This window comes from Sprattus sprattus (genome assembly GCF_963457725.1).
Source record: "Sprattus sprattus genome assembly, chromosome: 11".
NCBI classification, from domain to species: Eukaryota; Metazoa; Chordata; class Actinopteri; order Clupeiformes; family Clupeidae; genus Sprattus; species Sprattus sprattus.
In genome coordinates, this window is record NC_137909.1 from 24,375,407 (window position 1) to 24,390,414 (window position 15,008).

General features: G+C 46.2%; 1 protein-coding gene across 1 annotated transcript in view; it reads left to right on the forward strand.

Annotated features, from left to right (window-relative positions):
• Positions 1-299: 299 nt before the first annotated feature.
• Positions 300-15,008, forward strand: part of col5a1 (procollagen, type V, alpha 1) — an 87,193-nt gene continuing 72,484 nt past the window's right edge. The window contains exon 1 of the mRNA XM_080847444.1: positions 300-695. Within this exon, the coding sequence (XP_080703570.1) occupies positions 596-695 (100 nt within the window). The 5' untranslated portion in view covers positions 300-595. The remainder of the gene's footprint in view (positions 696-15,008) is intronic.

Below are 15,008 nucleotides of genomic sequence, written 5' to 3' on the forward strand. Positions count from 1 at the left end.
CAATTTGTATTTCCCGCTACACTTCTTCTTATCGGGATAATGCATTTGAGTGAAACCAGAGCCAAACGACTGGGCTGTGCTAGGCAGGAACTCCAGCGGATTGAGGAGAGACAGGGAAAAAACTTTCACTAAACTTTTCCCCTCTCCAGTTCCTGACCAATGACTGAGCAGTACTTTTATGATGGTCTCTCTGATTTGCTGGCCTTTCCTGTCTGCGCTTTGATTGACAGTCGCACGGCATTTTTTCTCCTTCACTTTAGTTCCAAGACTTCTTCGTGACGCTGGAGAGAAGGGGGACCATCACTTCTGCTCGTGGAATCAACGCTGAGCAGATCAGAAGAGCGAAAGAGAAGGGAGAGGACGAGCTCAAGAGAGAGGGCTGCCCCCGTCCACTGACTTACTGGAGGATTCCAGACTTCCCCAAAACTTATGGCTGCATGAGAAATCCCGTTTTCCTTCCCCCTCTCTCTCTCTTTCACCGGGATCTGTGGGCTACCAATTCTCTCCTGATCACAAGTTGTCACAAAGTTTTTTCCTTCCAGTTGCTTTAAAGAAATAATCGATCCACAGTTGCTGTGGACGTCCTGCGACGGCCATGGATACCCACATAAGATGGAAAGTTAAACGGAGGTTAAGGGACGCGCAACTCACTCTAGCGATAATTGTACTTTTTGTCACTTCGCAAGCCAGTTCAGGTAAGTGGCATCGCTAGGACCTGTTGATATTTCTGCAGTCTGCACTCGTTTTCGCCTGTACATCTCGCTTTTCTTTGGGCTATGTTCTACAATTGGCGGCTGGTTGTTGCAACCCAGACCCAAAAGTCAATTTAAGCTGGCATTCGTTTCTATAGAATGTCCACCGTGGTCCTTCGTGATAGCTAGGTTGAGGTGACCTGCAAAGGAGGGGGGCCTTCTGTCTGCTGGCATGCACCGCAGTTGTCCTTTGCATCGATTAATGCAACAACCGTGACCTACACTGCAGGCTTAATGAGACTGGAAATAGTTTATTTGGTGCCCGGTGACACTTCTCTGACAGGAGAAAAAAGCGTTGTCGCTCCAGTTGGGGGAACTCACTGTATCTGACGAGTCTCTCCTCCTAAGTTGTGTTGAACAAGGGGGACCTGCGCCCTCTATTGTACCGCTTGCCCCCGCAGCTCGTATTCTTTAATAACACCGCTGTGCGCTTTTTATCCAGACAGACCCTTCGTCCTACTCAGTGCTCCCCCTCAAATTATCAGCCCATTCTGAACGAGTTGGCTATGCAGTCGGTACATTTAATGCTCATTGTGTGAAGATGCTTCAATTTGGGGGCAAGTCAGATACTGTTGTGTGAGATTTAACCTATAGTATCTACAGGTCAGTTGGAATTAGAAATACAACAGGACAAAAGCCCTGTTATCTCAGTTGTTTTGTGATATTCTGAAAAACTACGCCCATACAAAAAAAGAAAATACATGTATTTCAGCATAGCTGTTTTTGTCACTCTTAATTGGTGACTTGCGGTAAGTTTATAAGGTTGTCGTTTGGGAAGGGCACACTCTTTGAACTGGATATGTGTTTAGCCGAATTCCTCTGGAACATCAGTTGGCTCGAGGTGCGAGCTCGAGAGCCTTTTGATTTTTTAATGAAGAACATCAGTCGCGCAGGGCAGAGAGGCGAGGCGCTCTGAGGGGGAGGGCGGGGCTGAAGCTCGTGCAGGGTGGACTCGCCGCGTGTCATCTCTGTAGATCAGAGATGCGCGCGGATGAGGTTGAGACTGTTCGAATTAAGATTCAAAGAATGCATTTTAGATCTTGATCTCAGTTGTACAATTGGATGAAACATGCACTCAAAGATGAAAGCTGTAGGCAACACTTGTGAACTCTGTGGAATTGTAGATGTAAAGAAAAAAATACACACCTCTAGGCGCACCACCTGTGTGGAGCGCATGAGCTCAAAGGGTGCGGTTGGAATGAATGTTTAAGCGTTAGCTATGGGCATGTGCATCGACTTCCGCCTCCTCTCAGAGGCTCATGTAGAAGGTACTTAATGTAATTGATGAGAGGGAGTAATTTCTTGGAAACATGTTTGTTCATACACGAGTGAAGTACAGAAGACCACAAAGTTGTCATTTGTCCAGTGATGGAACTGCTGTGTGAGCAGTGGTGGTTAGCCTGTTTTCTTGCAGTTTGCTTCTTCATTTCATTTATGTTCATGATCATTTATGCTTGGAAAACATGATGTCATTTATGCTGTGCCTTGTGGTTTTCTTCAGTAGTTTTTTTATGTACAAGGGTTTTTGTGTGTGCATGTGTGTGTGTATGTGTGTGTCTCTCTGTGTGTGTGTGTGTGTGTGTGTGTGTGTGTGTGTGTGTGTATGTGTGTGTGAGCGAGAGAGAGAAAGAGAAAGATTAGCTCACTGGTGGTCGTGGTAGGTGGCCTGTTCGCTACTGTGGAAGCCCCAGAAAGACACATTAGACAGAGCAGGCATTCTGTGCTGTGAACATACTCCCTGAGCAGGAGAGACAAGAGCTGGGTTCAATCACTCAGGCGGGTAGTTGATATGTTCAACAATTCTGCACTCACGTAGGTCTGCTGGCAAGGAATATGAATCATGTTTGCAATGCGTGGAGCTTGGATACCCAATGCTTTCAGCATGTGTTAAAGAGTACATTTTGGTGTCCTCCCATAAAGTCTTAAAGACTGAACGCAGACATAATGTCTATCTGTCTCTCTCAATCTGTCTTTCTCTCTGGCATGAGTGAATGTGACAAAGCTGATGGAGATCCTACGTTTGAATGCATTTAAACTTTTCTTGCTCAGTGTGATTAGAAAATGACATCATGTGAACTTAGTTCTTGAAGTGAACCATTTGGGATGCATCCTCTCAGTTTGGCCTCCCCGCTCTTCCTCTCTGCGAAGGTTATGGCCTTACCAATGAGAATTCTGTGATGATGGAGGGACAGAGGTGTGGCTTGACAGCATGTCACCATTTGATTGGCGTCTCCTTATACCGCCCTGATATGATGATGTGGAGTTGGGGGAAAGGGGGTGGGAGAGGGAGAGAGATAGAGAGAGAGGGGGGTTATGGGATGCTGGAGGTCTGACTTCTGCTCTGTGCTCATCGTAAAAAAAAAAAGCTGCCAGGAGAGGCACATATGGTGAACTGGAACTTTACCATATGTCCTCGGTCAGTTTAAGGCACTTTATGAGAACTTCACGGACATATGCTAGGAACTACTCTGGCATGTGGTAGTAATACCCGATGGTGCTCAACTAACTACCCATTGGCAGAATTCACTTAACATGTTTTTTGGAGAAAATTCAAACGAGATGAGTCATATATGATTAGTAGGTGAGTGTGTGAAGTTACTGTGAAGTCCAGAGGCCTGGCTAGTGAGAGTTAACTCCTGAGGAACAAGTAGACGAACCATGTGTGATTAACATAATTACGCTGCCCTGTCTAATTAAGCCATAAAGCGCTGGAATGTGTAGGCGAGTGTGTGTATGTGTGTGTGTGTGTGTGTCAATGACTCATCCCAGGGGCCCCTAACAGCGGTGGCCCCGTGGAGAGCAGGCCTCCGTCCCAGTTGGATGACATCATCGATGGTTGCGAGTCCTCGGAGAGACAGGCATCATGGAGAAAGAATGCAAACCTACCTCAGGATTAGCGATAGTACTTGTCTAGAACATGCAGCGCCATTGGGCCTAGAACACAGGCTTGGCTAGAACCCAGAGCTGCCAGACGGTTCAGTTAAGAGAGTGAAGGGGGGGATGGAGACTAATTGTTTCCTTTTTGATGATGCAATAAACGTCCTGGGATTCCTCGGAGGAGAGGGTTCTTTCTGGAGACAGACGTTACAGTGTTTCACAGGTTTAGACGCTATGTGTTTGCTCTTCACCTAGCATCACCATTTTGTTTTTTAGAATCATTAATTGATTTATTGGCTTGTAGTTTTGCAAATGGCAGAAGTCCACATGGAATTGCGTCAGCAATTTATGTTGTATGATTAAAAAAAGAAAAAAAAGAAAGTGAGGCAGAAATGCATTCTGGGAAAGCCACTGACAACCCGAGGGCGCCTCGTGTTACTGCTGTCCTCTTGATGTGGTTTGCAGTTTACAGCTCCTGCCGCTCCACACCAGCCTTATTACTGGGAGCCGAACGAGGCCGAGACTGGCTCCAGCGTTTTAAGAGTACTCAATCTGCAGCCGCCCTCGCTCTCTCTGCATTTAGCCTCCGAAGCCGAGAGCTCTCACAGTCAGGCAGTGACAGTTCACACCATTAAAAAGGCATTACATTTATGTGAAACTGTGTCATAATGAATTTTAATGAAGTGTGTTAATACAATTTTTGTTTTGTTTAAGTAGTCTGAGTAGCAGGCAGAACTTTTTGATGTCATTGGTGATATTGTTTGAGAGCTGATGGTGAGTGGAGTTAAATGTAAATATGTAGAGAAAGTGACATAAAGAAAGAGAGAGTTAGTGAATGAGAGAGAGAGAGAGAGAGAGAGAGAGAGAGAGAGAGAGAGAGAGAGAGAGAGAGAACAAGAGCCAGCCCGGAGTCATAGGTTTTATGTAGTTCTGTAATGACAGGGGACCTACAGGAGTAAGGGGTCATCAGTTCAAGGGTCATGGGGTCAAATGGTTGGGGTTGTGACCTTTCAGGGATGAACGGCCCTGAGGTGTACAGTTTAGCCCTGTGGGGAACGGAACGTCTGGACAGCCTGTCTCTGAGCTCTCGGAGTCACACAGAGTCTGTATGTGTGTGTGTGTGTGTGTGTGTGTGTGTGTGTGTGTAATATGTGTGTATGTATGTATGTGTGGTTAGCGGTGGGGGGTGCATGCTTTTTGCAGTTTATATTGATTTTAGGTCATATTCTCCTGTTGCCATTAAGCCAAGACCCCTTTTTAGAAACATGTCAGTCTAAATTTGTTTTGCCTCACCATGTTTAAGCTGGATTGCTGACACCATCATAGTGTGTGTGTGTGTGTGTGTGTGTGTGTGTGTGTGTGTGTGTGTGTGTGTGTGTGTGTGTGTGTGTGTGTGTGTGTGTGTGTGGATGTGTGTGCTGGGCCTTGAAGAGAGCAGCAGGATCGTGTCACTCCGGTCACTTGAATGAGACCAGTGGTTTGGGGTTTACTTTATCATGCAGGGGGTCTTTTAGCAGACCACCCATGGCCACCAGACCAGACTCTACTCTGTGTGTGTGTGTGTGTGTGTGTGTGTGTGTGTGTGTGTGTGTGTATAACATTTCATACATTTCTACCTCATGTGGTTCCCCTTTAGCTTCATGTTTTAGGTGATGACTCCCAGGTTGTATGCGTGTGTGTGTGTGTGTGTGTGTGTGTGTGTGTGTGTGTGCGTGCATGTGCGTGTGTGTAGAGCGGGTGGCTTTTGAGAGAAGTGTATCCTTTCCGCTGAGGCCAGCAGAATGAATGGGGTCTTTTCACAAAACTTTAAACACAGTCCAGTTTGGGCCTTTCTGCTGGTTTGTTATGATTAATTACGGGGGCGGGGGGTTCTTAGAGTGGTGAGGACCCCCGCACTTAACGACACACGCACACACACACACTCACACACACACACACTGGTCAATAGGAAGTACACCGTGTGGCTCGCAGGGGCTTGTCAGGCAACTGATTCAACACCTCCCCCAGAATAACATTCCCTAAATACCTGCATAGAAATAGAAGGACAGAGAAAGAGAGATGAAGATAGAAACTGACAAAAGAGAAATGGACAGACAGATGGGTAGGGTTGGAGAGCAACATAAAAACACTTAGTGAAAGAAAGCAAGCAAGCAAGAAAGAAGAATGGCTGCGTGTTTGTGTGTGCTGGAAGCAGAGTATGCGCTGTGGCATCAAGGTAGAACATGTCAGCTTACACCCACACATTTAGCTTTATGTGAACCACTGAAGCCGGAGACGTGGGAGTTGTAGTTTACTTTGTGACAAAATGAACATACTCGTTATTATATGTAGGCATGCGCACTTGAGTGTGTGCATGCACGTGTGTGTATGTGTGCGTGCGTGTGTGTGTGTGCGTGTATGTGTGTGCGTGTGTGTGTGTGCGTGCGTGTGTGTATGTGTGCGTGCGTGTGTGTGTGCGTGTGTGTGTGTGTGTGTGTGTGTGTGTGTGTGTATGTGTGTGTGTGTGTGTGTGTGTGTGTGTGTGTGTGTGTGTGTGTGTGTGTGTGTGCATGTGCTTGTGTGTGTATGTGAGCAGACTCTCTGTGTCCTTGTTCACATCTGGATCCGATAAGCACCATTGTGCCGTCTGCTGAGCCTGGAGAAAAAGGATGGAAAAAACGAGGAAAAATGCATTCCAGATGTGTCACACACACATACACACACACACGCACTCATACACACACACAAGCTCATACACACACATCCCACTGCCACTGGAACAAGAGACTGAGAAACTAAATACTGTTTCATTTCTTTTGCAAGAAAAATAGTCCATTCTTTCCCGCTTTCAGATGGACTGCCCTCCAAACACTGTCCTCTTGTGCGTTTGCATGTGTGTATGTGGGTGTTTGTCTCAGCCAGATGCGAAGTGTGAGTGTGTTTTTGTGTTTTGGTGAGGTAGACTTTTCCAGCATGAAAAGTGCTTAAAGTCAGAAAACATGTTGCACACATATGTGTGTGGTTGAGTGTATACTGTAAGTGCTTGGCAAGGTCAATATTTAGGTCAAAGGTCAAAAACAGCTGGACTGCAGCTGTGTGCTGCCCGCAGATACACAAGGACTCGCACGCTCTAAAGACTCAAGACCCACACACTCCCGCACACCCAGATGTGCACACCTTTTCTCTTTACTCTGTTCTGGTGCTGTTCAGAGCTGGAATGCGCTCTCTGTGAGACACACACTTCAGATACCTGAGATCCCTATTAATCATGTGCAGCAAAGATGGCCGAGCTGGACAGCACTGTCTGTAAGCGTGTTTGTGTGTTTGAGACTATTAAAAGTCCTAAAGCTTGCCTTTCCTTGTTCTCTTGGCCTGAACAGCCTTAATCTGATATTTATGTGTGTGTGTGTGTGTGTGTGTGTGTGTGTGTGTGTGTGTGTTTGTGTGTGTGTGTTTGCGTTTGTGTGTCCCTTGGGTTGAGCTGGCAACATCTAATTGTGTTGAGCAGGAACAAAGGAGGTCCAAGCAACCTCTATGAGTCGGACTGTAACTGGCAGCGGTTAGAGTGTGTGTGTGTGTGTGTGAGTGTGTGTGTGTGTGTGTGTGTGTGTGTGTGTGTGTGTGTGTGTGTTAGGGGACTTGCTGTGATTAGGGATTAGCATAGTTAATTGTGCCCTGAGACCAATACCCAAAAGCTGACAAACCCCCACACACAGCAGTTCCGACAAAGACAGACCCAAACACAAACATTCTAATGCACACACACACACACGTGCACATTCTCTGAGACCACACATATTAAGACCCCTTAGTGTGTGTGTGTGTGTGTGTGTGTATGTGTGTGTGTGTGTGTGTGTGTGTGTGTGTCTGTGTGTGTGTGTGTGTGTGTGTGTGTGTGTGTGTGTCTGTGTGTGTGTGTGTGTGTGTGTGTGTGTGTGTGTTTGTGTGTGTGTGTGTGTGTGTATGTGTGAAGTTGTGTGTAGGCATCAGATAAGGCTAGAATAAAAAGGAGGTTTTATGCGTGGGTATTTTGGGGTGTATCGCCGTGGTGAGAGTGGAAGGAATGTGTACGTGAGACAGCCTCTGACCCCTCTCTCACACGCACTTCTTCGGACCCTCAAAGAGCGCATTATGGGTAGGCCAGACATTTATGGCTGACCCCAGCTAATTTTCTCTCTCTTTACTTCTCTGTCTATCAGTCACTCTCTCTCTCTTTCGCTGGTACTATCCCTCTATCCTCCTTTGTGCTATTTTATGGCTGGCAGGATGGGTGATATATTTTGAAAGAATGTGTAAGGTCAAACATGGTCCCGTTTCCTCGGTGAACAAGCTCTTTGTGTGTGTGAGACTGTTAGGCAGCCTCCCACCACATACAGACACAGACACAGACACTCACACACACACATACAGATATCCACACTTTGACAAACACACAGTTCTGGTATTCAATAGCTGCTATATGCAAATAGCATAAGACCCAAGCGGAATCTATAATTACACACATACAAAGACACTCACACACACACATACAGATATCCACACTTTGACAAACACAGAGTTCTCGTATTCAATAGCTGCTATATGCAAATAGCATAAGACCAAAGCGGAATCTATAATTACACACAAACACACACACACACACACACACACACACACACACACACACACACACACACACACACACACACACACCGTGATCGATCTGTAAACACAGAACACATAAAACATAATACTTTGAAGCCGTGGGTCCACGCTACTCCGACAAATCAGCAGAATGACTGCCTACTAGATGGTTGTGCTGATTGGCCTTTTTCATAAGCCTCTTTCATGCGTGACGTATTTATTCAACGTGAGCTAGCAGCATGGCGGATGAGGAGCTGGTGCCAAAAAAGGACTCAACGTCAGTGGAGTGGCAGTGTTTTGGCTATGCACGGTCAGATATTTTTTCAAAGCAAAGTTAGCTGTAAACTTCGTCAGGCATCGGTTGGCACTTCCAATGGTAATAAATTAATTCTATTCGACCACCTTAAAAGGAAGCACCCGAAGGAACATGGCCAGTGTGTGTTTTACTCAGGTTGGTATGACAACCACACTCATTTGTATCTCGTGAGTTCTTTAAACATAAACAGTTTCCACTGACCAAAACATTAGAGCAATCAAAGATAAATATGATCAAGGCAGCAAATGACAGAAAGAGGTGCCTGAGGTCCCAATCTAACTAGCCCAGGATATGGTTGAAACGACTCAGGAGTCAATGACCATTTTGAAGTCAGCGTCTTCCAGTCTGGAGAACACAATTTCCTGACTATTAACCGTGGTTTAATCATTGATTTTGTAAACTTTCTGCAGCATCTTTTTAATTTTAAATTTTTTTGAAGCTTCTTATCAATTCTTGAAGACTTGCCTTAGTGAATTAGCTAGCTAGCTAACAATTGATAAATAAAATTGATAAGAAAGATCGCAATTCAGATCGTGGATCATGATTGTGTCTTAGAAAGATCATAATATGTTTTGGGCCCACCCCTAGACACAAGTAGACATTTAACATACAAGTAATTTTCCTAACATAAAACTACACTGACAGACACATTTACCCATGTGACTGCACATGATATAACTACAAACATTCAACATTCAATGACATGCCACACGTGTAAACTTGTTGCTACGTTCATGCAGCTGGACACTGCAGCAGTTGACCCCGTACATCTACATATCATCCAACTCCATTCCACACAACCGCCTTTGTTCGAGAAATGGAACGGAGGAATTCCAGGCATGAGTGTATGATTCTCAAGTTCTTGGTTCAAATTAATGAGGAAGTTTCCGGAGCGGGCTAATATGTCTAGACGTAATAACGAGCAGTCTGACCTTTTCGAGCACACTGGGAAATGTTCTCTCGGAGCTGTTAGCCAGATAGGTAGACGCAGCCTAGCGAGCCGCTACGGGGCACCCTACATCTGGAAGCGATCGCTCCCACAGCTAGAGCGGTGGGCATCCTGCAAGTAAACGATAGCCTGAGAGTGGGTGAGAAAAACATTGAGTGTTCCGTCTTTATATCCTCCGTGCTCTCACACACGTGTGTTTATGCGTTTTCTCCATTTCCCACGTTCACACTGCCATTGTGTCACTCTCTTTGGTCTTTTCTTTCTTTTATCCCAGTTGTTACTTTCTGTGGTAGTCTGAGCCTCACAAAACACAAAACGCACTCCTAAAAAGGGAGGATTACTCGAGCTGAGACAGCTAAATGAGCACATTGTATTTTTTCACTCATCTGACCCATGAAAAGTGTGTGTGTGTGTGTGTGTGTGTGTGTGTGTGTGTGTGTGTGTGTGTGTGTGTGGTATTTATGAAGTATGGGCATCCCCGCTTGTCTCTGTCTGGTTAACGTCCTGCCACACACACACACACACACACACACACACACACACACACACAGAAATGCACATTACATACACATGCATACATATACACAAACTGACAGATGCAACAAGTAACCCAGAGTGACTCATGCTTTCCAACTTCTGTCTCAACAGCTCCCCCAACCCCCTTTTCCACTCAAGTTCCGCTTACTTCTCAGATCCCCAGTTCCCCTAAACCTCCGGCCCTCCACCCCTTCCCCCCTCCACTACCTCCACCCCTTCCCAAAACCGCAGGGCCCGAGGAAGGGGAGGGAGGCTGGTAGCAGAGGCAGAAGCCAATGCAAGCATTTTCGCTTACACCCGTCTCTCTCTCTCTCTTTTCTCTCTCGCTCTCTTTCTCTCTCTCTCTCTCCTAAAACCACATTTAGCATCAGCTGCTATTTTTTTTTACTTTATTACATTATTAAATGCATACAGAGGGGGGAGAGAGAGTGGAAGTGACAGTGAGAGAGAATGAGAGAGAGAGAGAGAGAGAGAGAGAGAGAGAGAGAGACAAGCATTCAAACAGAGAGAAAGAAACAGAGAGGCAGAAATGAAAAAGAAAGGAGAATGGGGAAAGAGCGGAGAGAAGAGAGGCGGAGCGGGACAGAGCGGGTCTGGTGTGGTGCTGACTCAGCGTGGCCTCAATAAGTGGGCTGGCTGAGGGGTAGCAGCGCCAACAGAACCAGAGGCCTCTGGACCACACAGCCTCTGAGCAATTGGACCGCACCGCACCGCAGAGAGTCATTCAAAAACCCTAACTGGCTCACTTTAAGCAGCTGGAACAGCACCAGCCTTTACGTCAGCCTCCGGGCTGCGCGGCGATGCGAGGAGATCAGAGTTAATTGCCTTAGGCCTAGTCCACAAGTACGTGGATATTTTTTCAAACGGACATTCACCCCCTCCATCTTTTAAGAAAAATCTCTCACACGACATTCGTTTCATTAAGTTTCTCTGTACCCACGAGAACGCAAAAAACAACTACAAATGCTCAAACGATCATGCTAGGCCAGTATGTGGCGATAAAGCCTCCATCAACGATACGTCAAATAACACAGAAAAACTTTATGAGCATGCGTATTGACTTTGTACACAAAACATGTGTGAATTGAGATGTGACATCATTGTCCCCCAAAATCTTAGTTTTACGTGTCCACAAGGAGGTTTTTTTTTTTTTTTTTTTATCTGTTTGAGTGAGCTAAGGCGCCATTTGCTTGTGAACTAGAGGCCCAAACCTAGAGGAAACTGTTTGCTTTGCAAAATATTCGCATTAGTGTTGGCAAGGCCTTAAACAGCTGGAACACAACAAGCCTTACCTCATCCCTTCAGCTGCCTCAGAGAAGACCACAGCATCATAGGGCACAAGGAGGGAAACAACAAGACAAGAGCCAAAAACTCTTTCAAGGATAGACCCTGAAGGCAGGGGTTGTGTTCAAAACAAGAGAAGTGATGAATTGAGAGAGGGAGGGAGAGATAAGGTAGAAAGGGGTGACTGCACTGGATCAAGTGCCTAAGGGGAAGTCTGTGGCCTTTCTTGGTCTTAGCGTGAAGTTTGTCAGTGTGTAATTACTGCCCTCACTGCCCAGGGTCAAAGGAATGTGTGTGTGTGTGTGTGTGTGTGTGTGTGTGTGTGTGTGTGTGTGTGTGTGTGTGTGTGTGTGTGTGTGTGTGTGTGGATGTGTGTGTGTGTGTGTGTGTGTGTGTGTGTGTGGATGTGTGTGTGGATTTGTGTTAGCTTACCAGGCTTCAGCCCAGTGTTGACCTCAGTTTACCCAGAGTTAAAGTCCTTTCGCTGTGGGATCTGATTGAGGTGACCTGATTGGTTGGCTGGGTTCTGTAATAACATTGTAATGTGCTAACAGAAGCCTGTCATTCACCTGTCATTAGGGAGTAGCTCCCGCCCCCGGCTGTGGCCTGGCCACTCACTGGCCAGTAATTACAGCTTTGGCTCGTTGATTGACGACTCAAAAGCCCTTTCTGCAAACCACCACTCTCTCTCACTCCATCTACCTCACTCTCTGTTTTTCTTTGCTTCCCCTCCCTCTCTTTCCACTCAGTTCTCTTTTTTTCTGTCCAACCCCCCTTTTCCCTCTCTGCCTCTCCTGTGAGTGCCCCTGTCTCTCTCACCCTTTCAGTTTGCTGCTCTTCCCACTCTTCTCTTCTTTTTTTATCACTCTCTCTATCTTTCTCTATTCTCTCTCTCTCCGTCTCTCTCACTCTCTCCCTTGTTTTCTGACAGGCTGTCATTAAGTCCTTCTCGGATGGCCCCTGTGGGAGAGATTGCATTGGTGGGCTTGGACCTTTGCCTTGGTGATGCGTCTCGTCCGCCACTAACTGTCCCGCCGATAAACTGGGACAGGAAGTGGTTGTCATGGTGACGTGACAAGCCGGTTCCAAAAAACCATTAGAGAGACAGCCAGGATGATCCACGTCGTTGTGTCTTTGTGTTTCTGTGTGTGTGTATGCGCGTGAGTGTGTGTGTGTGTGTGTGTGTGCGCATGAGTGTACTGTATGTGTCTCTGTGTGTGTATGCACATTAGTGTGTGTGTGGTGAGGCATGAGTGTTTGATCTTAAAGCATGTATATTGCTGTATCAGTAAAATATGTAGTTATGACCCTTGAGGAATAGAAGGTTCTCAACATGTGTGTGAATGATTTACTGTGCTAATATCCCCCTTTGAAGAGGGACACACAACCGCCTTTGATGAGGGATATATTTCAGAATCCTTTAACCTGTGTGTGTGTGTGTGTGTGTGTGTGTGTGTGTGTGTGTGTGTGTGTGTGTGTGTGTGTGTGTATGTATGTGTGTGTGTGTGTGTGTGTGTGTGTGTGTGCGTGTGTGTGTGTGTGTGTTCAGGGTTTGACCTTTTGTCTTTGGTCTCTTTGACATTCATCTCCCGATCTTCCTGCTTTTACAACCCAGGAGAGCTCTGGCCGTCATCTTGTGCATATTCAACCAGTGACCAACTTCACTCTCTCCCTCTCCCTCTCTCTCTCTCTCTCTCTCTCTCTCTGTTAATGTGTGGGTATCTGTGTACACTCATCCAGAGAACCCAGAGCTTTATTACACTCGTCAGACCTCCAGTGCACAGTGTGGATGAGCGATTAGCTTGTGTTGTGCCCAGGCACGCGGCCCGCTTCGCTGACCCCAGCTCCGGCTAATGAAAAGTATCTGTGAAGTGCTGAGAGACGTGCCTTTTAAGGCTGCGCGCGTCATGTTAACATGTGGCCCGGGGACGCCATGTGAATCACTGCCTTACAGGCCTGGCAGCATGTGTTTCGTGTAGGCATCAAACTGCTGTGGCATGGGCAGGCCTTGATGTGGCACGAGTAATCCAGTCTGAACTAAGGCACAACCATACACACACACACATACATACACATACACTTACACACAAGGAAACACAGGAGAGGAAAAGGGGATGTATTGTGCTGGTGAGAGAGAGAGAGAGAGAGAGAGAGAGAGAGCCAGGGAGGGAAATACCTACAGAGCAGGGGAGAGGGAGAGAGAAGGAAGAGAGAGAGAGAGAGAGCGAGAGGGGAGGAGAGAGAGTGGGGAGGACAGAGAGAGAGGGGAGGAGAGAGAGTGTTAGAAGATCTCAGGGGTGCTGTCTCTTCTGGAGGGAAAATTGGAGTCCGAGAGTGAGTCAGGTTTTCCATCCCAGAGCAAAGCTTCAGGCGGTGATTTATCTCAAGTGTGTGTGTGTGTGTGGATGTGTGTTTGTGTGTGAAAGAAAGAAAGAGAGAGAGAGACAGACATTGAGAGAAACATCTGGAACTTCTCATGCTAAAGCCTGAGAAAAGGAATAATTTACGGACGCACACAAAGTACCCCTTAACTGTATGTTTATATGTGGTTTATATAAGTATCTGCTTGTATATGTCTGTGATTCAGTCACACTTTGGGGAGTCATTCGTTTTGGGGACAAACGAATCTGTTAGTAAACAACTTCTCAGAAATGTTAATCAATTAAGAAGCTGGCATGTATATTTTCAGTAAAGATATGTACATGATGTTTATGTGTGTGTCTGCTAGTGTGTGTGTCTGTTAGTGTGTGTGCTTGTTAGTGTGTGTGTCTGTTAGTGTGTGTGAACAGCTCTGTTTTGTCTCTTAACTGTTAACCGTTATTCAAGCATTAAACGCTGGAAACTCCATCTGGCTGATGTGAGCTGTCTTGTGACGAGCTGTATCTGCTCCAGACAAGAGAGCAAGCTAGAGAGAGAATAAGAGAGGGAGAGAGAGAGAGGGAGAGAGAGAGGAAAAGAGGAAGGGAGAGAGAGAGGGAGAGAGAGAAGTAGGGATGTAGGGCAAACTGACCTGTAAACAAATCAGTGCACTCCTCCCCCTTCTTCCTCTCCGTCAAGTCTGAACCCCCCCACCCCTCTCTCAACCCACTCTACTTCTGTATCTGTCCATCTCTCCCCATCCCTCATTCATCTGGATGTTTCCTCTCCCATGTCTGAGGTGGCCCACCTTTCACCCCTCACCCCTTACCCCTCTCCCCTCTCCTCCTCTCTGCTCTTTGCCCTTCCCAGAAGCCCGCAGGAGATGTTTTACCTGTCAGCTCATATCTTCAGCTCTTTAGCTGATCGGTACGCTCTCAGGTGTGTGTGTGTGTGTGTGTGTGTGTGTGTGTGTGTGTGTGTGTGTGTGTGTGTGTGTGTGTGTCTGTGAAGTTTCTCCAGAATGAATGCAGAATGAATGAATGAATGAAAGCAGAATGAATGGAGTGAAGCAGCATGCAAGTGTATGTGTGTGTGTGTGTGTGTGTGTGTGTGTGTGTGTGTGTGTGTGTGTGTGTGTGTGTCAATGAAGTAAAAATAGCATAAGTAATAGTAAAAATAGAAATGAAGTGAAATAACGTATATATTAATAACAACAATGTAATAGTGTGTATGTTTTGTGTGTGGGTGGGTGTTACAGAAATAGCTAATTTTAACTTCTGTGCTGCATAATGTGTTTAATGTAGCAAAGGGTTTGACCACATTGCAACCATTA